Source organism: Lissotriton vulgaris, chromosome 3_1, assembly GCF_964263255.1.
Source record: "Lissotriton vulgaris chromosome 3_1, aLisVul1.2, whole genome shotgun sequence".
Classification (NCBI taxonomy): domain Eukaryota; kingdom Metazoa; phylum Chordata; class Amphibia; order Caudata; family Salamandridae; genus Lissotriton; species Lissotriton vulgaris.
In genome coordinates, this window is record NC_141689.1 from 1,607,107,745 (window position 1) to 1,607,132,444 (window position 24,700).

The window sequence follows — 24,700 nt, forward strand, 5'->3', positions numbered from 1 at the left end:
AGCTACGAGAGGGCACACGACAGCGCTCTCCCACTCGGGTCTGAAAATGCAGTCTGCCTCTTACTTCACCATTAATGTTTTCTTTTGCCGACGCTTTTCAAGGCTGATAGCCTCTTCTTCCTGGGCTGCTTAAGAAATGCATTCAGACCTCCCATTAATTCAAAATGACATCTTTATTGGTTAGTTTAAGCCCCTTCTTAGGCGTGTCTTATATACAATGTCTCTTGATGCCTGATGAGACCTGAAGTGTTTAATGCGGGTTCCAAATGTCTATTTTTCTTCCATTGCGCATTTAAATCCTGTAGTAGGTGGTGGAGCCTGCCAGAGTGAGTCTCACCTACTAAGGGATTAATGATGTTAAATACAAAAACGAACATTTGAACTAACTATAGGAAGAGTTTCGTCACGCACTGAAGACTCAATGTCCCATAATGCAAAGAAGGTATATTCTGCACACACCCAGCGAGGGACGTCACATGCTTAAATAAAGAGATGTTAATCATTCAGCTGCGTCTTCAGATGTTGTTTTTGAGCCCATGAGGAAGAGGTTGAAAGACGTGGAAACGCGATGGCAACAATAATTTATAAATGACTTACGGAGGCAGGCTGCACCTTCAGAGCCAGTGGCAGAGCGAGGTCGTGTGCGCTCCCAAGCTGCAGGGCACTTTGGTTTAAAAAAAAAAAAAAAAATATATATATATATATATATATATATACATATACATATATATATATATATACACACACACACACACACATATACATATATATATTTATATTTATTACCTACTGACGGTCGCCAGTAGGTAGTTATAGTTAGGACCTAGTTTCCATAGGAAATCCGCAACATTCTATTTGGAATAACTTTGGCGCCGGTGGACGAATCTTCGCGAATTTCTCCAAGAAAATGGCCTGCTCCGCTCCTTACCTGAAAGTTTGGGGGTGATTCGTGGAGCAGGGGCCGAGAAAAAAGGGGGGTCCCAAAACATGTTTTCCCCATTCAATTTTCCATAGGACCTTTAGCCAGGGCTACAGCCCGACAGACTGAATGGAATTACACCAAATTTGGCAAAAAGGTAGAGTTTGGTTCGCAGAGCATGCTTTTTGTTCAATGGTGTAAATCCGTTCAGTAGTTCCTGAGAAAATCATAAGTAAAATCATAAGTAGCTCTATAGGTACAGGTCCTTTCCGAGCACGAGCTGCATGCTGATTGGCTGTTAACTGTCTGTCAACACTCCAAACCAGAAAGTGTTGGCAGCCATCTTGTGCCTCGGTAGACTGAGGCACAAAAAAGCAGAAAATCAAACGTGTAGAACGCAAAAAGGGGGCAGGGTAGAAACACCCTGACCCCCTAGGCCTGCTCAGGGGGTCCCACAAGGACCCCCAAGGCCAAATTTGTAAAACTTTTTTTACAAATATCGCGGGTTACACGTGCGTACGCGTACCTTTCAGAGCACGAGCTGCATGCTCATTGGCTGTGAACACTCCAAACCAAGAAGTGTTGGCAGCCATCTTGTGCTCGGTAGACTGAGGCACAAGAAAGCAGAAAAACAAACGTGTAGAACGCAAAAAGGGGGCAGGGTAGAAACACCCTGACCCCTAGGCCTGCTCAGGTGGTCCCACAAGGACCCCCAAGGCCCCCAAAAAATTATTTAAAAATCCGGTCTGCTTTTTTTCAAATTACCCCCCGGGGGACCAAATCCCGGGGGCATAGTGAAAAAGAAGTGTGGGGGGGGGGGCCCAATCCCCCCACACTGCCCCGGGGACCACCACTCCCCGGGGCAAAGCAACGCAGCCCCCTGGCGCATACTGGAGGCTCCTGGTAGGCTAGTTGGCCCCCAGGGACATCCAGTATGCAAGGGGAATTAGTTCCCCCCTCTGAAAAAGCGCCAGGGGGCTGCATTGCAGAGAGGTGTAAAAAAGGGTGTGGCCTCATTACCAGGCGCGCAACACCCATTGGGCTCACCGGGCTTCAGCCCCCCCCCCGTTGTCTTCTTCAGCCCGGGCTAATTTGACACTCACTGAAATGACTGCGCATCGGATCGGAGAAGGTCATTTTTATTGATGCAGCCCGAGCCAGCCAGCCTCTAAACAGTGTCAGTGAACCCCCACCTCTTGTTTTTCTTTATGGCGCCGAGGTGATATCTGTAGTACATGTGAGTTGTTATTCTAGTCTTTCTCACGAATGCTTAATGCTTACCTTCTCTATTCCACATTCCATGTTCTACTCTGCCTTGTATGTTCCACCCTGTGGCAGTTGACTGTTGTTGCTGCTGTGGGTGGTCTGCTCTTACGTTGTCTCTTGACCTGAATAAAGGAACTTGCAAGAATCGCCTGCCGCCTCTGCACCTTATTTACTACAGTATTTTGGCGACGCTGCTTCGAACCCTGCACTCTTCCGCCACCTTTTGACCTTGGACAGACACCAATGAGCAGACCGTGTTGAGCTGAATCCTTGTTTACGCTCCTACATACTGCCTGGGGGGACCAGACGGCTTTGCTTCGGACTTTCAACGAAACCGGCAAGTTTTTACCTACTTCTGCCTCTGTTTCCCGTCATTTAGTCCTCTTGCCGTCTCCCTCCTGGTAGTCTCCTGCTCCTGCGGCGTCTCCCTGATACTGATGACGTCTTAGAACCTTCCGTGGGAGTCAGCGATTTTCCTTGTGACGTTGGCATGCGCTCCCCTCACTCTGCGTGACTCGTCTCAACGCGCCGTCTCTCCCAGACAGCCAGCGCGTTTGTACGTCCACGTCATCACGCCGGGGGGCCATTTTGAATTGCCATAGTTACGGATTCAACTCCAGCAACGACGATGCGCTCGTCTTGTGCGCATTCGTGACAAGTAAAGCTTCATGACAAGTAAAGCTTCGATTTTATTCCTGTTTGTAGCGTTTCTTCCTGGAATAGGTTGCCTTAATTAACTATTCGTTTACCTTTTCAAACATTTCCGTTTTTTTTTGTGTGACAATTTGTAACATTAATTTTACTCTGTGCTTCTCACCACAACTTTTAATATGTCTGAGCAGTCACCATTTCAATCTGGCTCTGTGGTTTTACCACCCAGTTTTCTTTCTTCACCTGGCCAGCCCAGCATATCGTGGGAAGACTGGTTCCCCATGTTTGAGAACTACCTTGATGCACTGGATGCTCAAGAGTTCTCTGCCAAACGCAAAAAAGCACTTCTGCTGGGTTCTCTTGGTAAGGAAGGACAACGTGTGTTCAGGTTCTTGCCGCAAGTCCTTTTGGCTGGTGCACAAGCCCCGTTGGATGAGTATAAAGAGGCTGTGTCTCGTCTTGAAGTCAGGTATGCCAAAGAAGAGAACCTGGTCATGAACAGGTATAAATTCTACACCAAAAGTCAAAAAACTGGTGAGAGCATAGATGACTTTGTTTCTAGACTGCGCGAAATGTCAGTGAAATGCAAATTTGGCAACATGACTGATGAGCTGATCAGGGATCAGCTTATCGTACAATGCAAAAACAAAAAAATTCAGGAACGTCTTTGGGCAGCCAAGAATCCCAATCTACAAACAGCAATTGATTTAGCAAAGGTTGTTGAACAGTCCCAAGGGTGTATGAAAGAGTTGGAAAGAGAGCTACTTCAAGTGACGTTGGTGAGGTGTCTTGTCATTCACACATGTTTCCAAGTCAGGAAGATGATGACCAAGACGAAGTTGCTCTTCTTAAGCAGAGAAAGTTTTTCAACAAGAAGTCTGCTAATGTTAAGACTAATAACACTGTTAAACCTTCTTCTTCTAGGCAATGTCTTAGATGTGGCAGTCTTGCACATGCTTCTGATTCAAAGTTTTGCTTTGCAGCCAAACAGGAATGCATGAAATGTGGTAAATTGGGGCATTATGCTCGTGTTTGCAGAAGTAAAGCCCGTCCTTCTGTTTCATATGTTAGTGACATCACAGTAGGTGAAGATGACCCTGACAAAATTTTGGTAGTTGGTAACGACAGTGATCTTCAACGTGAAGACCACAAACGTAGGAATAGGCCTAAGGCTCTTTTCATTATTAATGAAAAAAATGTTTACTTGATGGTGGACACTGGTTCGCGATACACAATCATTCCCAATTCCCTTTTTGTTGATTTGTGGGGTATGGGTCCTCTTTTTCCTACGGATATTTCTCCTGGTGGGTATCAGGGGGAACCACTAAGCATTCTTGGGTATTTTGAGGCTGACATTGTGTTCTCAACCAGACAAATTTTTGGTAAGGTATATGTCTCAGAGTCTGGTCCCGCTATACTTGGTTGGATACACCAATATGACCTTTGCATTGTTGTGAATCCCCGAGCTGATCCTCAGGTCATGGTCGTGGAGGACTCTGATCTATTCTCTTTACTCTCTAAATTTAAAAATGTCTTTGGTGAGAGTTTGGGTCGGCTCAAGGGTTATTCACATAAAATAATAATCAAACCCAACTCTGTCCCCGTACAACACAAGGTAAGACGCATTCCTATCATCATTAGGGATGAGGTCAAGGGTCTCCTTGATGACATGTTGAGTTCTGGGGTCATTGAGCCTGTTGAAGCCTCCCCTTGGGTTTCGCCCATTGTCGTCACCAAGAAGTCTGACGGCAAGCTCCGTTTCTGTGTCGACCTCAGGTCTCTCAACCACTGTGTTGTTGCCGACACCTTTCCACTACCTAATATATCTGAATTAGTTACTACCCGCAATGGCGCAAAATTCTTCTCAAAATTGGACCTCAGGAGTGCATACCATCAAATTGACCTTCACAAAGACTCCAAATCCCTGACAGCTTTCATCACTCCCTGGGGTACCTTCCAGTTTACTCGTCTGCCATTTGGCCTCAAGTCAGCAGCTAGCGTTTTTCAGCGCATGGTGTCAGGTATCTTCGAAGGTGTGCCCAAGGTAGTCTACTTTCAGGACGACATCCTGATTTATGGTCTAACCGAATCCCAGCACAATTTCACTCTGAATGTTGTTCTTGAGAAGTTATCTGATGCTGGTCTAACTTTACGAAAGGACAAATGTTTGTTTGGTGTGTGTGAAGTAGACTATCTGGGCTACACCATCACTTCCTCTGGTATAAAACCCCAAAAAAACCTATGTGAGGCTATTCGCTCTGCACCATCACCTTCTGACAAAGACCAGCTCCGTTCCTTCATGGGATTGATAGAGTATTACTCTAAGTTCGTACAGAATTTTTCTGATAAGACTGTGTCTATTAGATCTTTACTTAAACGGGGTGTAAGTTTTGCTTGGGGGCCTGAGCAAGAGAAATGTTTTGTAAACATCAAAAATGAAATTTGCGATGCTAAAATGCTATCTCCCTTTGATGTACGCAATAGATCTATTGTCACTGTTGATGCTAGTGCACATGGTCTGGGGGCTATGTTGTCTCAATTGTGTGGGGGATCAGAAGTCACCATCGCCTTTGCCTCCAGGACCCTTACTGATACGGAGAAGAACTATTCTGTTATCGAAAGGGAGGCGTTGGCGGCCTCTTGGGCTGTTGAATATTTCCGTACTTACTTGTGGGGCATGAAGTTTACTCTGCGATCTGACCACAAGCCCCTCTTCAAAGTTCTTTCACCTGGTGGGGCAGGTAAGGGTTCTGCCCGCCTTATGAAGCTGGCGGCTAGACTACAAGAGTTTCAGTATTCGGTGGAATACATCCCAGGTTGGAGGAATGTCCAAGCCGATTGCCTTTCGAGACTATCTATGGATTGGCGTTCTCCTCACAATTCAGTTGTTTCACTTGACTTGGATGATATAGCTGTGGCCTCGGTGGAAGATGCTGTTTTTGTAGGCAAGGGTGTTTTCTCTTCCAGTGACTGGTCTAGAGAAATGTCTGTTGATGCCACTCTTCAGGAGGTCATCAAACTTATAAGGTTGGGGCCTAGACGAGAGAGTTCTGTCCCTGTCGCTGTTCGGCCTTACATTAAGGTCCTAGATGATCTTTCTATTGTTGGGGACATTCTTTTTAAAGGTGAGAAATTTGTACCTCCCTTTGGGTTAAGAACGAAGCTACTGGCTTTGGCACATGAGGGGCACATGGGCCAGACCCTTACCCAAAGGCGTTTAAAAGATCACTTCTGGTGGCCTGGCGTTGACTCCCAAGTAGTGGATTGGGTTGAAAATTGTTCTCTCTGCAGGGAAGGGGAGAAACGGTTGAAGACTGGTCCAAAGCTCGTTGATGGTGCACACGTTCTTTCACCAAATTTGCCCTGGCATACTATTGCCCTTGATTTTATTGGCCCGATGGGTGAGTTAGGGGAGAGTGATAGATTTGCCATTGTTGTTATTGATGTTTTCACCAAGTGGTTGGTTGTTCATTTTACCAATGATATTACTTCTTCCAACTCCATCAGGTTTTTGGGTAACCTCTTTAAGGATGAGGGCCTGCCTTCTGTCTTAATCACAGATAATGGTCCACAACTCACCTCCAAGGACATGGAGATCTTCTTGAAGGAGTGTGGAGTCTCCCATCATCATACATCCTTATACAACCCTCAGGGGAATGCGGTTTGCGAAAGAGCCAATAAAGTTGTTAAGGGTATTATACAGATGGCATCTAGTGGTGGTCATATTGTCAGGAAGATGGTGAATGAAATGCTATGGGCATACCGTACCACCCCTTTGGCTAATGGAAATCCGTCTCCGTTTCAGTTGATGAGAGGACGTGATCCTGGTTTAAAGTTGTTTCCGTCCTGGATGAGGGATGTCGTTACTCTGCAGGCTCAGGGTAATTTCCCAGATCTTCAAACTGATGTGGTTGAATCCACCCCTAATGTCTCTCCTTCTCCTCCTCCTTTTTTCGTGGGAGATCTGGTCAAAATCAAATTGGGAAGGTTACAAAAAGGTTTGTCCAAGTTCAAGGCCCATTTAAGGTCAAGAAGGTGCTCAACTATTGTGTCATCCTAAATAATGGCGAATGCTGAAACTTCAGGAGAGTGGCTCTCTACAAGAGGGAAAAGGGCTCCTCCTCCTTGTCTTCTTTGCACTCTGAGGGTTCTGCTCCTTCCACTTCTTGTTCTGATGATTCTGTTACCAGTGGTTTTTTGCTTGCCAATGACACTGATGATCTTCTACCTTCTAATGGTGCGTCCCTTGGTTCTCATGCACAAGATGAAGTTTTTGTCTCTGGTGGGGGCGATGCTCCTGCTCTGTTGCAGGGTCCTGTCCCTGCTCAAGATTCTTCTCTCTCTGCACGCCCTCTTAGGCCTCGGCGGCCTCCTACTTACCTGCAAGATTGTTTGTTAAGTTTCATTTGTTCTTTTGTTTTTTTTTTGTTTTCAAACAACAGAAAGGGAGAAGATGTGTAGTACATGTGAGTTGTTATTCTAGTCTTTCTCACGAATGCTTAATGCTTACCTTCTCTATTCCACATTCCATGTTCTACTCTGCCTTGTATGTTCCACCCTGTGGCAGTTGACCGTTGTTGCTGCTGTGGGTGGTCTGCTCTTACGTTGTCTCTTGACCTGAATAAAGGAACTTGCAAGAATCGCCTGCCGCCTCTGCACCTTATTTACTACAATATCCTTGCCTGAAGGCAGGGATTTCACCTAAGTACTTGATGTGTTCAGCATGGGGTGGGAGGGGGAAGATGCACACAGCAGGGGGAAAGGGACGGCCAGTGCAGGTGATGCTTTTCCTTTGTAAAGGAATTTCTGCTGGTGTCATAGCCCAGGGCTTGCTATCTGTGCACTTGTATGGATGTGTATTCCATACAAGTGCACAGACATCAAACCCTGGGCTATGACGCTAGCAGGAATGAATTTACAAAGGAAAAGCTTCACCTGCACCGGACATCCCTTTCCCCCTGCTGTCCGTGCACTTGTAGGGAATTCACATCCACAGCGCAACTCACCAGGGGCCATATGTAGCAAGCCTTTTGCGAATCACAAAGGCCGAAAGTCGTAGAATTTCGGCCTTTGCGAATCGCAAACTGTCTTTTTGCATGTTTTGGCATGTATCAAAAATTCGCAAAATAAGGAATCGCAAAGATTTGCGATTCCTTATTTTGCCATAGCATTTAAGGAATCGCAATTTTGCGATTCCTTAAATGCTATGTATGTAGCATTTTTGGTTTGCGAATTTTGGTTAAGAATTCGCAAATTACCACCAACTTGTAGTTGATGGTAATTTGCGAAATCTTTAAAAAAATGCACAATTTGGCATTTTTGAAGGTAGCATGTGATGCACACACATGCCCATAGGGCATGTATGTGCACCATATACACAAACATGTACATTTCAGGGGTGCAGCAGGGAGTCTTTGAGACACCCCTGCACCCTTGAAATAATTCTCAAATTCCGATTAGCAAATTGCGAATTCGCAATTTGAGAATTACTTCACAATCATTCCTATGGTCCTCCTGGCCCATAGGAATGAATGGGAAATTATTCCTTAATTGCGATTAGCAATTTGCTAATCGCAATTAAGGAATTTTAAGGAATCGCTAAATTATAGCGAATTTCTTCATACATACCATTTTGCGATTTCTAAATAGCGATTCCTTAAAAATCGCTATTTAGGAATCGCAATAGGGTTTGTTGATACATATGGCCCCAGATAAATGGTGAACAGGGCCATGGATCTTTCACTAAAGAGGAGAGTCCCCTCTGAATATGCAAATGTAGTGTAAGTTTGTAGTGTTCATTTTTTGGGGTGCTAGTGGGTAACTTTAGGGTTCAGGGTGAGTGTGGGTTTTAGGGTGCCAGGGAGTAATTTTAGGGTTCAGGGTGGGTTACGGATTGGGGTGCCAGGGGGTAATTTTAAGGTTCTGAGTGGGTATGGGTTTTCGGGTGCCAGGGGTAATTTTAGGGTTTAGGGTAGTAATGGGTTTTGGTGTGCCAGGGGGCAATTTTAGGGTTCAGGACGGGTATGGGGGCCAGGAGGGTAAATTAGGGGTTCAGGGTGGGTGTGGGTTTTGGGGTGCCAGGGGTAATATTAGGGTTCAGCGTGGGTATGGGTTTTGGGGTGCCAGGGGTAATTTTAGGGTTCAGGGTGGGTATGGGTTTTTGGGGGGCAAGGGTGTAATTTTAGGGTACCGGGGGAATTTTTGGGGGTCAGAGTGGTAATGGGTTTTGGGGTGCCAGGTGTAATTTTAGGGATCAGGGAGGGCATGGGTTTTGGGGTTCCCGGGGTAATTTTAGGGTTCAGGGTAAGTATGGGATTTGGGGTGCCAGGGGGTAATTTTAGGGTTTAGGGTGGGTGTGGTTTTCGGGTGTCAGGGGCAATTTTAGGGTTCAGGGTGGGTATGGGTTTTGGGGTGCTATGGAATTAATTTTAGGGTTCAGGGTGGGTATGGTTTTAGGATGTGAGGGGGGAATTTTAGGGTTCAGGGTGTTTGTGGGTTTCCGGGTGTCAGGGGGGCAATTTTAGGGTTCAGGGTGTGTATGGGTTTTGGGGTGCCAGGGGGTAATTTTAGGGTTTAGGGTGGTAATGGGTTTTGGGGTGTCATGGGGTTCATTTTACGGTGCAGTGCGGGTATGGGTTTTAGGGTGTGAGGGGGGTAATTTTGGGGTTCAGGGTGGTAATGGATTTGAGGGGGCAAGGGATTAATTTTAGGGATCAGTGTGGGTATGGGTTTTGGGGTGCCAGAGGTAATTTTAGGGTTCATGGTGGGTACGGGTTTTGGGGGGGGTAAGGGTGTAATTTTAGGGATCAGCGCGGGTATGGGGTTTGTGGTTCTAGGGGGAGGATTTCAGGGTTCAGGGTGGTAATGGGTTTTGGGGTGTGAGGGGGTAATTTTAGGGTTGCATGTTTTCTCCGCTTGACCTGAGCATTAATCGATCCTGATTATCTGCCATTTTAGCCCCACCCCATTGATTAACATTAGCCACGCCCCTTCATTTGCCATGTTAGCCCCCCTCCCGAAATTAAGACCTAGTTGCGCCCCTGCTCATTAACCCTCTCCGCAACGCAGCCCCCTGGCGCATACAGGAGGTTCCTGGTGGGCTAGTTGGCCCCCAGGGACCCGCAGTATGCAAGGGGAATTAGTTGCCCCTCGGCAAACGTGCTCGTGGGCTGCGTTGCAGAGAGGTGTAAAAAGGGGCGTGGCCTCATTACACCTCTCTGCAATGCAGCCCCCTGGCGCATACTGGAGGTTCCAGGAGGGCTAGGTGGCCCCCCATGGACCCCCAGTATGCAAGGAGAATTAGTTCCCCCTCTGCAAACGCGCCAGGGGGCGGCGTTGCAGAGAGGTGTAAAAAAGGGGGTGGCCTCATTACACCTCCCTGCAACGCAGCCTCCTGGTGCATACTGGAGGTTCCTGGTGGGCTAGTTGGCCTCCAGGGACCCCCAGTATGCAAGGGGACTTAATCCCCCTAATTAGAACACTCTACAGGGCGCGTTTGCACAGTGGTGAAGGTAGTGAGCGGGGCTTGAGGTGATGTGCGTGCAAACATGCCCTGAGGCGCGTTTTAAGTTGGGGAATTAATTCCTGTTCAATCCAGAGGTCCCCTAGGGGGCAACTAGTCCAACAGGTATCTCCAGAAAGAGCCACGGAGCGGTGTTGCAGAGTGTTGTAAAAAGGGGCGTGCCCTTTGAACACCTCTCTGCAACACAGCTGCCTGGCGCATACTGGAGGTACCTGGAGGGCTAGTTGGCTCACAGGGGACCTCAGGATTGAAGAGGAATTAATTCCCCAATCTAGCTCACTACTAATCCTGAAAAGTAAATTTAACTGTACTTACCAGTAACTTGAATTTCCTCCCATAGGATATCATGGCCCGATATATAAAATATATATTAATTAAAAAAAATATTAAATAAAATATTTTTTTTCCAATTTATATTAATAATATGTAATAAAATTTAAAAAATAAAATATCTAAAATTAAATAATTTAAAATAATGTAGTAAATCGGTATAAAAAATATAACAATACATTTAAAAATTATCATTTACAAAACCTTTGAAATTCACTGAAAAAACTATAGGTTTCACACACGTTATAGTTCGGAATTAGCATTTAAAAAACCTTAGAAATTCACTAAAAGACCATAGATTTCACACATGTTATAGTTAGCTGGACATTTCACTCATACAAAACCATTGAAATTCCCCCATTATAGTTAGTTCAGCTAACTAGAACTCGCGCGCCCACAATGCACTGCTGATGACGTCACATATTACATCACTCATGACATGGTCAGTGACATCACTGATGACATCTCAAATGACATCACTGATGACATCATCCTTGTGAAAGAGTGGCAGACCTCCTCTCAGCGTAATATAACCCTTGATACAATCATTCAAAAATAGAAACTAAAATTTTCAAAAAAATGGAGATACCATTACCAGTTAGAACAACCTACTCAGTAATTCCAAAATCTACATACACATACAGTCATTCACTAACAGTTCTATATAGGCACTCATACATGTACTCACTCATCATATGTACTCATACACCTATAGATCTTATTACACACCAACACTCATCTATAGAGTTACTCACACATGCAAATAAACTATCAAACATCCATTTATTTGCCTATGCAGCTATACACCCACCACTACACTTACTTCTACAGAATCGTACACATACTTACTTTCTTAAATAATCACTTATAGAAACACATACTTATTTATACAGGAACTCTTACAATCTCTCGCTCTCACATATACTCACTTATATACATCAATACTCACATATACTAGTTTAAAACATATGTAGTTACTCATAAAGATACTATTGAGACAGTGATTCATTCACTAACACACCCATACACACACTCATCCACCCATACAGTCCTGCACACATGCTGTCTTCAAAACACATACAAACAGTGAGTCACCCATTCATGCATCTATGCGGTAAGTAATACCGCCCACCAAACCATACAGACACTCATACTGATACTCTAAAAACCAACTAATAACCCATATCGACACTCATGTAGCTAGTCACCAACCCATGCAGGCACTTATACACAAAGTGAGACAATGATACAGATATTTACATATTTAAACATTACTCGCTAATACATGTATTCACTAAGATACACTTAATAAGTCAGTTATACAATATTTTTTTTTTAAACATCCATTTAGACACTTATTTACACATTTATTCTTCCATCGACCTTTAGATATAAATTTTTTAAAACATTTATTTTTCAGAAAGACACACATTTCACTGGATGATGTCATCTGATATGTCATCAGTGATGTCATGAGTGATGTCACTGACCATGTCATGAGTGATGTAATATGTGACGTCATCAGCAGTGTATTGCGGGCGCATGAGTTATAGTTAGCTGAACTAACTATAACAGGGGAATTTCAATGGTTTTGGTGAGTGAAATGTCCAGCTAACTATAACATGTGTGAAACCTATGGTTTTTTCAGTGAATATATATATATAATATTTAGCAATCACAGAGTATAGAAACCATGAGGCATGTGGGAGTCCTATTAAATTAAACTTTTGAAGTTTTCCTGAATTGTTATTTGGGACCCGTAAAGCGCTATTTGGTACCAATGAGCACCACCGAATGCTCAGAGTTGGGCTTCTTTCATTTCACATCTTCCGTTATACATTGACGTACCTGACCTAGACTACAGAAATACCACCATAAATATATACACATCCAGAGGAAACGTCATATGCAGTTTTTTAAATGGGTGCAGAAACAGGGGGGCATATTTTTGTTAAAATGTTACCAGATAACGTGTATTCGGTTTCTTTTATGTAGTCGATAACATCCCAGCATCGTTCGTCCTTTATTCTCGGCAGCCCGTCAAAATGTGTTTTCCTGTATTCAAGTACATAGTGATCAATTTTGTTATCTTCCTCTGGCATTCTCCATGCCACGGTGATACAGTTGTCTGCCACCAGGCAGTCTGCTGGATCGATCTCCGGGGCTTTGGGTACTATGACAGAGGGAGAGAAAAGAAACAAAACAGATGATTTAGCATACAGATTGTTAATACGTTTGGAATTTCTATACATGGCAGGCATTTGACTTCTTTTACAGACAAGGCCTAGCTCATAACACATTACTAAATAAATGTACACTATGCCTGGACAGCTGAAAAAAGGGGTGTTAAAAAGTTTGTCTTTCATAGTGTACAAAATGAATGGACAGTTAATACATCAAGGGGTTCGGATTACAAGGACACAATATACTGAAAGATAGAACAGTTTTCTTCAGTGCAATACCTTGCCAACCTAGAAAAACATTCAAAATATGGATATGAAGTACAAAACATTAACTCCTATAATCCATTGATACTAACTTGGTCATTCATCAACAGCGCTCTTGCTTTGCCCTCTTACAAAATTGATGTAAAAAACTAGCTTTCCCAAAACTGAATTTTTCTGATTACTAATCGTACTAGACAAGCTAGGCCCACTGTTGGACTTGGCCCTTCTGGCAGGTTCACCCCTGAACTTTTTGCCTGGTGGTAATAAATAATTATAGTGATGTCTTGGTTTCTGCGCACTTTCACTGTGTCCCAGTGGAAAGTGCGTGCACACTCTGAGTGCGTGGAGTGTGATAGGCCTGCCCTCCCATAGGAATGCATGGGGAATGTATGTGTCCCTGGTAGTTCCTGATGCGTGGGGTGTGCAGGCTCGAGTTTGGGATGTGCGGACTCGTGTGATTGAATGCTGCGCAATGATATATGCGGCATGATTGTGTCTAGTGTGGAAGTGCCACTTCTATAAGTTGGCATGTTTGTGTAATTTTTGTCTGGCTTGTGATTGGCTGGAGCTGGCTGGTGAGCCTGGCTCAAGGAGTCTGGATGGGTCTGCCCGGTGGTGAGTGTGAGATTAGCATGCTGACGGCTGGGGAGGAGTGCACCTGGGTCCTGAATAGGGCTGGGCTTTCCCCACACAATGCGGGCTCCGCCCCCTGTGGTGCGCCTAATGTCCTTAGCCCTGCCAGTGAATAGAGTGAGGGGCTGAGCACATCAAGGGTGCTCCCAGACTAGCTGCGACTGGTTCTTCCCCCCACCCTGCACCTTTAGACAAAGGATTTCTCTGTATAAAAGGAGGCTGTGACCTCTTGTAAAAATGTTGTTTCCAACTTGAATCCCACCAGGGGCATGCTGCTGCTGGGGCCCTGGGCCCTGCCCAGCCCCTGGACTATTGCAGCCCCTGGACTACTGAAGAACTTTTCTGCTTTCGGTTGCCCTAGCCCCTGGGAGCGTTTTCCTTTGGCCCCTAGCGCTTGAGAGCGCTCTTAGTGTCCCTAGCGCTTGGGAGCGCTGATTTATTGCCCTTCTAGCGCTTAGGAGCGCTTTATTTTCCACTAGCACTGAGGGAGCGCTTTAAGTCCACAGCCGGTGCCCACCCGGCATTACCTCGCTTTAATTTAATTACAACGGGAGCCCACCCCGTGCTTTTACGAAGAAATTGCAGCACTGGCCTCGGCAGCGCGACCGGAGCCAGGGGGCTCGTCAGTAGGACCGCGCTGCCATTGGCTGCCCCAAAGAAGAGCTTTCGTGGTCGCCATTGGTTCCCTGCGGGAGGCTCAACAGTAGGGCCGCGCTGGGATTGGCCCAGGCGCCCCTAAGCCTCCCGAAGGTCGCGCCGCGATTAGTTGCTGCCCGCCACGAACGAAGGGAGGAAGCCGGCCGACTAATGGCCGCCTGGGGCTCCCGTGAGCTGTGGAGAGCCCCGGGGCCGCCAACCAAGAAAAGCGCGAGCCAGTGAAGGCCCGGTCCCGAGATGGGGGACCGGGTGAACAGCGAAGCGGGTGCAGGAGGAAAGCGGGGCTCCCATGAGGAGAGAGAGCCCCGCCGAGCGCTACCGCCGCCCAGGAGAGAGAGCCGCTGCAGAGCGCCGCCAGACTCGGTGAGTGCATTGAAGGAGAGGAGGGGTGTCGGGGCACATTGCCGGTGCCCGCCCCTCCCCTTCAGAGCGAGTACCTTTTGCAGAGAGGCCCGTGAGGCCTCACGTGATGCTGAGTCCCCTGAGAGGGACTCCGCCTACCCCCTATATCGATTTGCGAGCCCGAGAGGCTCCTCAGTGCCCCAGTCGTTCTCGAGTCCCCAGAGGAGGGACTCCAACGAAGGCCCCACACTGTTCTCGAGCCCTGAGAGGCTCCAACGTTGGCAGCATTTCTTGAGAGCCCACGAGGCTCCCGGGGGCATAGTTCTTTTGGCCAGAGCCTGCAAGGCTCCCACATTGGCCCCATCCTTGTTGATTACAGCTGCCCAGCACTTAGTGGGCAGCTGCTACATGTAGCCCCCCCTGACATTTGGGGACAGTTTTGGTGTTAATGCCTAATGTAAGTTCTGTGCTAATGTGAATTCTGTGAATTGTTATTTGCTGCACCTCTGAATGTGTTTTAGATGAATACAAAAAATACAAGTGGGGAGGGTCAACTAGGGCTATATTTAACGACCAGAACCACTCATGCCCCAAGAGAACTACAACAAACAAAGGAGGGGCCTGGTCAGAAACCTGTTAGTGTGCCGCAACTGAGCTAGTTACCAAAAACCATTAGAAGCACTAGAAGTGATAACCCAGGTATGTTAGAAAAATTCCCATCAGCCCACCCATGTGGCGGAATGTCGTCATGTGGGAGATGTCACCAATCCAATTCTCAGACGGTGCACCTAGTCATGGTGCAGAGTAGGGTGGATTAACCATGGTGTAAATACAGACCAATGGGCTTCACTGGTGATGCTAATGGAGTGCAGTGCAAAAATAAAAGTGATAAACGTGAAAATAAAATTGACTCCGAGGGCCAAAATTAGTTTAATCAGTATGGCGCTTGGGTCAAGATTAAAATTCTGCCAAAATAGTTTGAAATTATAACTATGTGTGGGCAGAGTAAGTGAAGGTCGACATGTTTCAGCTGTACTGACTGTTGGTCAAAGCTTTCTTCAGGACCATTAAGGAAACTGCGACTGCAAAAATAAAGATTAAAGAATCAGTGGTACACGCGGATGTACAATGGATAAATCCTACCAGTTCCTCTGAGCCCAGATGGATGCTGCAGGAAGTCCAAAACTGTATGTATCTCCTAAAGAGACATAAGCGTGAAACACCATGTAGTGCAAAACAGGTCTCAGGAAAACAAGCACAATATACTAGGCACACAGACAGGGCGGTGGAGACTGTCTCTCCCCGCTCAATATATTACCATATTAAAAATAGTGTCAAAAAATCACTTAGATTAGAATTAGCTTAGTGACTTACCCAGCATTGTGTGGGAGTACGCCTCACCTCACCCGGAACCCACTCGGGAAAGAGGGGAGGCCCGCTCTAGTTAGGAAAGAGAGTAGATAGAAGAAGTGTCTTTGAAAAATAGCAAAGAGACTCGCACCAATAGTAGTTCTCAACTCTTTAGTTGTTCCTAACCTTTAGTTGTTCCTAACCTTCCTCCAGTCTCTGGGCACTACCCTTGTGGGTCGTGCAGTGTCTGTCCTCAGACTGAAAAAACTACTACAGTAGATATAGGGACAGGAAGGACATGGTTGCTTAAGAAGCATACGAATTGTAATACCGACAATGCTATCTATATGATAACATGTCCCTGTTCCCTTAAGTATGTTGGCTATACCACCCGCAAGATTAAGTTAAGAATTGGGGAGCATAAAAGCACCATCAGGTGCCGCAAGCAGGCCACTAAACTAACAAACCACTTCCTGGAGCAAGGACACACTGCTGACGAGATGAAATGGGTCATTTTAGAGAGGCCATTCATTCCGTCACATATCAGTGATGTAGCCAAGTTCCTTTTCAGGAAGGAGCAAAAATGGATTTTTCTTCTGAAAAGTCATAGGCAAGGTCTGAACGACGATATACCGTGGACATCCCTGTGAATCTATTAGCCCAGAATCCTACATATCTGCCTGTTAAGCTACCCCATCCAATCAGTCTCTATGTGCTTTATCCACATCCAGCCCTTTTGAGCCTGACATACCACTTGACTTACATAGAACCTATTTGCAGTGAACACCACTCTCTACACACATATTACTTTTTTTCAGTACTCATTGACAACACGTGTTGCCATCTGTATGGTATGCCCAACTGCCTCCATCATGATTCAATCTATGTATTATATGCATAGAGTTACTATATACATAGGATTGCATACGATTCTCTTGCACTGTATATTGGTTGGTTGCTCCTACTTTGGTAGTCTGTGTATCATGTTTAGGACAACTGTACACATTTTCCCCACACTGACAATAGGGGTTTTATTTGAGTGTAATACATCGGAGGGTCGTCAACCCGGGCCACTGCCCCAGATTAGGCCATCTGGATAACATTGCTTAAAGTCACGGCGTTATTTAAAAACGCAGCGCGATTGCCGGTATTGTGCTTGCGCTTCTGCGCATGCGCAGTGCCTTTTACCACAAGCGCCGGTCACTACACCCGGCTCAGGGCCCGCGCATGCGCACTCCGTGTTATGCGCTGTGCGCATGCGCGTTCCAACGCACACTATCGGGATGCCAAGCGCATGCGCGATACAGCGCTGGTACCCGATGTCGATAGCGTTAACGCTGCTAATTGACAACAGCTGCAGCTAGTTAATGGGCGTATAAAGACACGCACACGCACAGCGTCGGTACCTCCGTTCCCACTTGGACGCCTGCAGCGAGGTACCGACGGATAGGTAGGTTTTTAGACCTTCTATTTACAATTTTATAGGGAGAACCCCTGATATTTGCTTTTGGTATGAGTTACACTTACCTTGGAGAGCAGTAATTCCAGTCTCCCCCCACTGCCTACTACTTGGTGACTGTAGAATTTTGTTAGCAATCCTGTTTGCTAGAAACAGCCCACTCTGGTTTATCAATGGTTGCAGGACACCCTCCCATTAGGACTCCAACTGTGGCTGATTGATTCTATGCATAGTCTGTTTGTTTCATATTTGGTTGAGTCTCTTTTTTAACTAAGGCTAGGTTTTTGTTAGGAACAACTAAAGAGTTGAGAACTACTATTGGTGCGAGTCTCTTTGCTATTTTTCAAAGACACTTCTTCTATCTACTCTCTTTCCTAACTAGAGCGGGGCCTCCCCTCTTTCCCGAGTGGGTTCCGGGTGAGGTGAGGCGTACTCCCACACAATGCTGGGTAAGTCACTAAGCTAATTCTAATCTAAGTGATTTTTTGACACTATTTTTAATATGGTAATATATTGAGCGGGGAGAGACAGTCTCCACCGCCCTGTCTGTGTGCCTAGTATATTGTGCTTGTTTTCCTGAGACCTGTTTTGCACTACATGGTGTTTCACGCTTATGTCTCTTTAGGAGATACATACAGTTTTGGACTTCCTGCAGCATCCATCTGGGCTCAGAGGAACTGGTAGGATTTATCCATTGTACATCAGCGTGTACCACTGATTCTTTAATCTTTATTTTTGCAGTCGCAGTTTCCTTAATGGTCCTGAAGAAAGCTTTGACCAACAGTCAGTACAGCTGAAACAGGTCGACCTTCACTTACTCTGCCCACACATAGTTATAATTTCAAACTATTTTGGCAGAATTTTAATCTTGACCCAAGCGCCATACTGATTAAACTAATTTTGGCCCTCGGAGTCAATTTTATTTTCACGTTTATCACTTTTATTTTTGCACTGCACTCCATTAGCATCACCAGTGAAGCCCATTGGTCTGTATTTACACCATGGTTAATCCACCCTACTCTGCACCATGACTAGGTGCACTGTCTGAGAATTGGATTGGTGACATCTCCCACATGACGACATTCCGCCACATGGGTGGGCTGATGGGAATTTTTCTAACATACCTGGGTTATCACTTCTAGTGCTTCTAATGGTTTTTGGTAACTAGCTCAGTTGCGGCACACTAACAGGTTTCTGACCAGGCCCCTCCTTTGTTTGTTGTGTTTTAGATGAGTCATGTGCCTTGTTCCTTACACCTCTGAGTGTGTTGTTTATGCATCATGTGTCCTCCTGTGCTGCACCTCTAAATGTGTTGTTTATGCATCATGGGTTCTCCGGGGCTGCACCTCTGAATGTGTTTTAGATGCGTCATGTGCCTTGTTCCTTACACTGCTGAATGTATGTTTATACATCATGTGTCTTTCCTAAACCTCTGAATGTTCTATGCATCATGTGTGAAGCTTCTGATTGTTATACGTTTTAAGTGCTAGTTCTACTAAGTGCATATTCCTGACAGTGGTGCCTGTGGCCCTGTCCTGTACATAATCCCCTGTAAATTCTGCCTGTGCCTGTTGGCACATTGTAAAGTGTGTGTTTCTATCTAATGTGTTTTGCAATACAAAGGCTATTTTGACATATAGCTTGTGTGGAGTTCCTTTTGTGGGGGGCCTTGGTTGTTGTTGCTGGTGGGTGCGTGCGCAAATGCTTTACACATCGCCTCTGAGATAAGCCTGACTACTCGTGCCAAGCTACCAAGAGGGTGAGCAGGGGTTATCTTGGCGGGTGACATCCTTACCCTACCTTAGGAATGGTGGTTTCTGCCTGGTTTGGCGCAAGCCCTAGCCAACCAGAAATCCCATTTCTAACACCCACGTATGGCTAACACTAAACCAGAATGATTCACACCTCAGCTCAGCTATCAACAAATTTAAAATCACATGGATCAATCACCAACAACTGCCTCTCCCACAAGACGCAAACAACCGGAATCCTTTACAACAGAATTAAATAACAGCCGAAGATAGCAAGGATTGGCTGGTTTTTTAGGGTAACTCTGACAGACGTCTAGATTGTAGTATGCCTGGCTTTTTCTTAATGGTGATCAAATTAAGATTCTCCATATCAGCAGTGAAAACTCAGAACCTCTTTTGCTGAAGACCAGTTTATCAAAGTTAACAACCAATCTCGGTGGATGCTGCTTACAATCTAGTATTTACAACAAGGGGTGGTGAGGGACAGAGTCTCTGAATTAAACAGAATACTCTCACCCAGTCAAGAGATCAGGGCTAGATCCAACACCGTTTTTTAGCTCACTGCACCATCCCAGTTTCAGAACCTGGCTGTATGCAAATTAGTCTGTTCCTGTCCCAGTGCATGATGGGAACAGGGCAAACCAAACTACAAAAGCCAATTCTTACACTGGGAAGGAAACAAGCTACCGGGGACCGGTTTCTGGCATTTCAGCCTCTTCTTTTTTTAAATTTTAAAATTGCTCACGTTCAACTATGTGGATTTTCAAGAATTGGCTCAATTTTAATAGTGACTAATGCTATGCACTGAAAAAGGTAGTTCTGCCTAGCATAAAATTACTACATCGCCATCTATCCCAATCGGCCAAGGAAACAGTTCTTGGGACTATGCCTCGCTGAATCTTTGTCCTGTGGAAGCCTGGAGGGAGGAGGAAGAGAGATGGGGACTCGCTGAAAGTGGGGCACTGCGTAGAGAAGAGCGATGTGGGCTACGTAAAATACCCATCGCGATGTCCTGGGATCCACTGCTATAGTCTTTGAATCCCCACCTACAGGTGGATGAAACACAGGGACCAACACTCGAGAATTAGTATTATCCCTAGACGCATGCAGAACCATGACCTCAACCTGCAATAGTCCAGAGCTGTGATCTAGCATATATGTCTGTATAAATAAATAAATAAGTCTGTATACGTCTGCCCATCTCTCGAACACTTTGTATCGTAGATACTTTTCCAGGTCAATCATTCTATCCCCATGATGTGGGCTGGGCAAGAGCATCCATTTGATCACTTTTGTAACTGGTCATACACGGGACTGCAGTGTCTTGAATAAGATTATAGCATCCACTGGCAGTCACTAAAATGCCAGTGGAGTGCATTCAGGACTAGTTCAACGTGGTCAAACTTTAGCAAGTTCAGGCACGTCCTGGCAGACTTTATTAAACTATTTTTACAGCCTAAAAAAATGCTAATAAGCCTCTTTGGGAGGCCTGTATTGATCAGATCCCAGCAGGCTATGTGCCCTCTGACTAGGCATCTTGTTAGCTCAATTTGATGGACGGCTTGATTGTAAGCTGCAACCTGATACCATTAACAGCATTTATGTCGGTGGTGAATGATCGATCTGAATCAAAAATGATTACCATGTTTTTGGCTTTCCGGGTGGTGTGTGGAGCGACTTCTCGGCTTACAAGTCAGTAAAAGACATGTTTTACTGTCCTCCAAGGTTTATACCTTTTTTTTTTTAAACCTTGGTACAAAAGGCGTTCTCTCATTCAACATGTTGGATGTGGTCTAGGCAGTTGGTAATGCTGCACGAGCATGCTGAACTGGTTTCTAGATGGGTACAGATTTGGTTGTAGTCTTAGACCATCTGGAAATAGGTCTTATATGGGGCTAGCAGTTATGAAAGTGAAGTATGTAATAGTTAAACCGTAGTAGTAGGGATCATGCAGAGCCTTGTGGGACACTGCACTGCAATATTTTAGAGAAACAATGAGGATACTAGACAAACCTGTTGAGTTCTGTCAGATAGAAATAGAGGCCTTCCAAAAATGCAGAACCATTCTTCCAATTTGGTTTGCATAATAGTGTGGCTGTAGGTGCCATAAACGTTCAAGAAGAAAAGGTAAATCAAAGCAGCAGAGTGCAGAAGTTTTGATGTGAACATTGGTAATGAGAAGACAGTCCTCCAGGATTTAGGTGGTTAGGTAGGCACAATGCCCAGGGGGGTAAGGTAAAAAAGTTGCTCATGTCACTGTTGAGGTCGCAGAATTAGTTTATCATGCAAAGTCAATTGACAGATTAGATCCTTTGATCAAAGAGGGTAACGTAGAGGTTTACTGCTCAAGGACCTTGTTGAAACAGGTAGATTTCAGTGGATTCAACTTGAGGATCTGGAGATAAGAGGATTTTTACAATTACCGGATTGGTCTTTATATTTATAAATTTTAATTTAAAAAATTATATTAGGTCTTGAGAGTATTGTGTTGAGTGGAATATTTTAGGGCTTCAAAAATAGTTCTTCCTTCGTCTTTCTAGTTATTAATGTAATTGCCCAAGTGCATCTTTTTTAGTTCTCCAAATAAACTTCTGCTAATCGTGTATGTCAGTGGATCTTAACCTTTGGACTTCTGTGGACCCAAACATAATCATTACTGGAATCTTGGAACCCCCACTGAAACATTATTGGAATCTGGGGACTGCAACTGATCTACTACTGGAAGCCGTGGACCGCACCTTAAGCAATTTGGATGATTTGACCTTCAAAACAATACACAAAAATAGAGAAACAAGCATTCGTCCCAAAAAAACAAACACCAATACACAAACTATTAAATATTTAATTTGATTCACAAACTAATATTAAAATAACTACATTTTCATTTTAATAGGAAGGTTGTGCTTTTCTAAATTCAACTGTGGCCACTCATAGTAAACTATATTCTGGTCAGTAGCGGTGCGTCCATTGGGGCGTAGGGGCGTAGCCCCACAAGCCCCATGGACGCTCCATGGACGCTGCTGCAGCAGCAATAAAATAAACACACTCTGTGAAAAAGTTAATCGCGGAGCGCGAGCGCCGCCGGGAATCTGGGAAGCACCCGAGTTATCCGGGAGTGCAGGGGGGCTGGTCTGGACTGCTGCGCAGCTTGAGTGACAGTCCACGTGACGCACTCACTCAGCAGCAGCAGCCAGCCAGCCAGCCAAGGTATCTTCTAGCGCACAAGCGACAGGGGGCAGAAACTACCTCGAGCATGCGCATTACTGTTCCCCCATAGAGAGCGACCAGGGGGGTGTTTGTTTAAGCTGGCCGGCTTTTCAAAGGCGACACAGGGCGAGCAGTCAGTGAGCACCCCTAGCCAATCCTGGCGCTGCTTGCAGCGCCAGGATTGGCTGGTCACCGTGCAGCAGGGCAGGGCAATCCATTATTGGATGCCGCGCGTGGGTGGTGCACACACACTGCATAATGGCCAATCACGGTGTGTAATTGTAAAAACTCTCAGAATGGGGAAGGTACATAGATGATATTTTCTTCATATGGACAGGAGAGGGAGAAACATTGGATGAATTTCTCCATTGGTTAAACCTTGGAGATCCCAATCTGAAGTTCACCTCACATATAAACAAAGAATATGTAGAGTTTTTGGACATTATAATAAAACATACTGACGGCCACCTAACAGTAGAGTTATACACAAAACCCACAGATAGAAACACCATGCTTCACTTCCAAAGCAATCACCCTGCCTCACAGAAAAATAACATCCCCTTTGGCCAATTTTTAAGGCTCAAAAGGAACTGCACGACAATGAAGGATTACGAAAAACATGCGGCCAACTTAAAGGAGAAGTTCCTAGAAAGGGGTTACCCTAAAAAAATGATCAGACATGCGTACAAGAGGGCCAAATATTTTAATAGGGACAACCTGTTTCTACCCAAAGAAAAGACCCAAGATCCCCATGATCCCATCATGTTTGTTACGAATTTTTCACAAGTGAGCCACAGGGTGAAAAATATCATAAACAGGAACTGGCACCTAATAAAAGACAAAACCCAGATTCCGATTCCCAGGCCTATCTTCTCATATAGAAGAAACAAAACCATCAGGAATTGCCTTGTACACACGTATAGAGAAAAGAGTACAAACAATCAGCGCACCATTGACAATACCCCCATGCCAACAGGAACATTCCCCTGCTCAGGGTGTGGAAACTGCGCGAGTATTATCAAAGGCAAATCAGTGACAGTTAATGATAGATCTGTGAATATAAAAAGTTTCATGAACTGTAGGACAAAAAATATTATATATTTGATCCAATGTCCTTGCCAAAAATCCTACATAGGGGAAACGTCCAGAGAAGTGAGACTACGCCTGAATGAACACAGGTCAGCAATAAGGACAAACAAATTAGGGGCACCCCTCACCGAACACTGGAGGGATGCAGGACATCAAATTGAGGACCTCAGATGGTGCGGAATAGAGAAGATTACAGGAACCAAAAGAGGAGGGAACCTGGATAATAAGAGGAAGAGGAGGGAACAATTTTACATGTCTTCTTTCAACAGTGTAAGGTATGGTCTGAATTCGAGAGAGGATTGGGAGAAAATAATTCTGAATTAAGAGCACAACTTATTTAATTAAGTATCTCCCCTTCCTTGACATAACTGCTTCCAAGGACATAAAATAATAATAAGCTGTATTCATCGTATAAAGCCCATCAAAAAATGCATCAAGTAAATTCCTGTAACTTAAAATGAATAATATATATAAATTTGTGTAAGATAACCAGGTGACACATAGCGGGCATTAGCCGCAGAGTGGGTGGACAAATAAACGAGATCTCCCACTTTGTAGACAACTAGCGATACATAACAGTAATACCAGGCAGGTTTGTCGAGTATACAGAAAAACGACAGGATATACGGTGAATTGAGGCGGTTTAATAATTAAGTACGATCATCTCCGCATCAACGCGGCAATATAGCAAGCAGTATGCGCCCATTGCACCTTCAACCAATAGAGGGCGGGCTTACAACGCGGAGAGAGCCATTGAAGAGAGGGTCTTTAGAATATAATGAATTCGCCGATATAAACAAATAAAGTACGAAATATACTATAATGAAATTCACAAACGCAATTAGGCGCCCAGGTAAAGATTATGTTTTAATTACGAGTAATGCCCCCAACACGCACATGGCCCGTGGAGGAAATGAACTGCGGGTGAGACAGAAACGCCGGAGCTACAACGTTACCAAGGCAACGCGCCCACGCTCCTGGTAACAGGCAAATCCAAAAGGCCTTCGGTCGCTATGGATACCGCGTTCGTTTAGAGAGGGAAGGATGACCAATTTAATTTAGCCAATCATAACAACA

The 24,700-nt window shown here is 45.0% G+C and overlaps 1 protein-coding gene across 5 annotated transcripts in view; it reads right to left on the reverse strand.

Moving 5' to 3' along the window:
- Positions 1-24,700, reverse strand: part of FSD1L (fibronectin type III and SPRY domain containing 1 like) — a 359,379-nt gene that overhangs the window by 119,963 nt on the left and 214,716 nt on the right. For all 5 annotated transcript variants that reach the window (XM_086962086.1, XM_086962083.1, XM_086962085.1 and 2 more), the window contains exon 7: positions 12,652-12,861. In XM_086962086.1, coding sequence (XP_086818212.1) covers positions 12,652-12,861 — 210 coding nt within the window. The remainder of the gene's footprint in view (positions 1-12,651; positions 12,862-24,700) is intronic.